The following is a 1,825-nucleotide window of genomic DNA, read 5'->3' as shown; positions in this document are numbered from 1 at the left end:
CTCTCTCTCTCTCTCTCTCTCTCTCTCTCTCTCTCTCTCTCTCTCCTCTCTCTCTCTCTCTCTCTCTCTCTCTCTCTCTCTCTCCCTCTCTCTCTCTCCCCCCCCTCTCTCTCTCTAGTTCTTCCTTCAAGATGATACAAGGATTCCACTAGTCGAAATCTTAAACAAAGAAGACTCCCTCCTCACCAATGCCTTCTCCCTCTATCCCATCTCATCAGTAGAGAGGATGTATTCTGTCCATTACTACTACGCTACAATCGAATACAAGAAGTATTCTCTGAAAGCTGATACAGCTGGTAATATGATGATGGAGGCCTGCCAGGAGTTACCCAACGCTCTCTTAGATGAGGATATTGTACAGATTGGTTGCGATCTGGTACGAGGAGATGATCAAAGTATTCTCGACAGTCAGAAGAACCTTATCAAGTATCGTCGGACGACCAGATACCGGCCTATTAATCATTACCAGTATCGCAACTGGCGTTATTTTGACACTAATAATCTTTATAACGATGAGACTACAGAGCCTCATCATCACGTTGGACTCTTTAAGTATCTATCAAGAGAGTTTAGACGTGCCACAGACCAAGCCACGAAAGAAATAAATAAGAAATATGCCCCGAAGCGGTATAAGCTTCGTACGATAATAAATGGGTTTGTCAAGAACGATCCTATTTTTGGTAACGATTACATCATAGATGGGAAATTTGTTGACGTGAAACATACCTCAGCGGCTCTGTATGAGCGTGTTAGGATCTTCCAGCCCATTCAAAATGGCTATACTGTAAAACCGTCAAAGAACGATGCAAGTGAATTGATTAATATTGTCGTACCGATATCCGATGTTACCCAGCGTTGCTATGACTACCTTGAGATGTTTGAGAAGATTTATTCCCGGGACGACAAGCTGCGACTGGTTTTGGTCATTTTCGGCAAAAACGACGTCCACGACATAGAAGAGAAAATTAACGAGATACGACAGACCACGCCCAAAGTGAACATAGTCATAGTTAAAGGGAAGGGTAACTTCTCACGTGCTCAGGCTCTAGACCAAGGAATGATGACACTAGAGAAGAATGATTTGGCTTTCCTCTGTGACGTTGACATGGAGGTCAATATTACGTTCTTTGATCGCTGCCGAAAGAACACGAATCAAGGAAAAATGGTCTATTACCCCGAGGTTTTCAAAATGTACAACTCCCGTTTTCTAAACCCAGATAAAAACGCTCGAAGAAAGCACTCACGTTTCCGTGGGCATTGGGGCGGCTATGCTTTTGGAATGCTCTGTATTTATAAATCAGACTACACTAAAGTGGGTGGACTCAATACTAAGATGATGGGGTGGGGTGGTGAAGACGTAGACCTCTTTCAAAAGGTTTTGAAGAGTCGTATCGAGGTCCTGAGAGCTCCGGACGTTGGTCTCATTCATAGATGGCATAAAAGGAGCTGCTCAAAAGCCTCACTGACAGAGAATAATTATAAACAGTGTCTGTCGTCAAGAGCTGAAGCGTTAGGTGATAAAAGGCCACTGGGACACTTTTTATATCTCCTGCAAGATATGTATCCTGATTTGAAACAGAAACTACAAATTCCTGTATAGTTTATAGTGGAGGCTGGGTATTGTTGAGTTTTTACATGATTAAACTATTATTATTATTACCATTATTATTATTATTATTACTAATACTATTATTATTATTATTATCATTATTATTATTACTATTATTGCACATTATTTATACTTTGCTAATATAATTATTAACAAACAATTCAATGATTGTTAACTTGAATAGTGAAGTATTGTAGAGGTGTTTGTAGGCTATTC

The 1,825-nt window shown here is 40.4% G+C and overlaps 1 protein-coding gene across 1 annotated transcript in view; it reads left to right on the top strand.

The window, feature by feature from the left end:
* LOC105313530 (chondroitin sulfate synthase 1-like) overlaps positions 1 to 1,717 on the top strand; it is a 5,997-nt gene extending 4,280 nt beyond the window's left edge. Inside the window, exon 3 of the mRNA XM_011407031.2 lies at positions 119 to 1,717. Coding sequence (XP_011405333.2) covers positions 119 to 1,600 — 1,482 coding nt within the window. The 3' untranslated portion in view covers positions 1,601 to 1,717. The remainder of the gene's footprint in view (positions 1 to 118) is intronic.
* The last annotated feature ends 108 nt before the right edge of the window (positions 1,718 to 1,825 follow it).

The sequence above is a fragment of the Amphimedon queenslandica genome, unplaced genomic scaffold, assembly GCF_000090795.2.
Source record: "Amphimedon queenslandica unplaced genomic scaffold, v1.1 AMPQUscaffold_13287, whole genome shotgun sequence".
NCBI lineage: Eukaryota > Metazoa > Porifera > Demospongiae > Haplosclerida > Niphatidae > Amphimedon > Amphimedon queenslandica.
The sequence above is the reverse complement of the archived record's forward strand: the minus strand, read 5'-3'. Positions and strand labels throughout refer to the sequence as shown.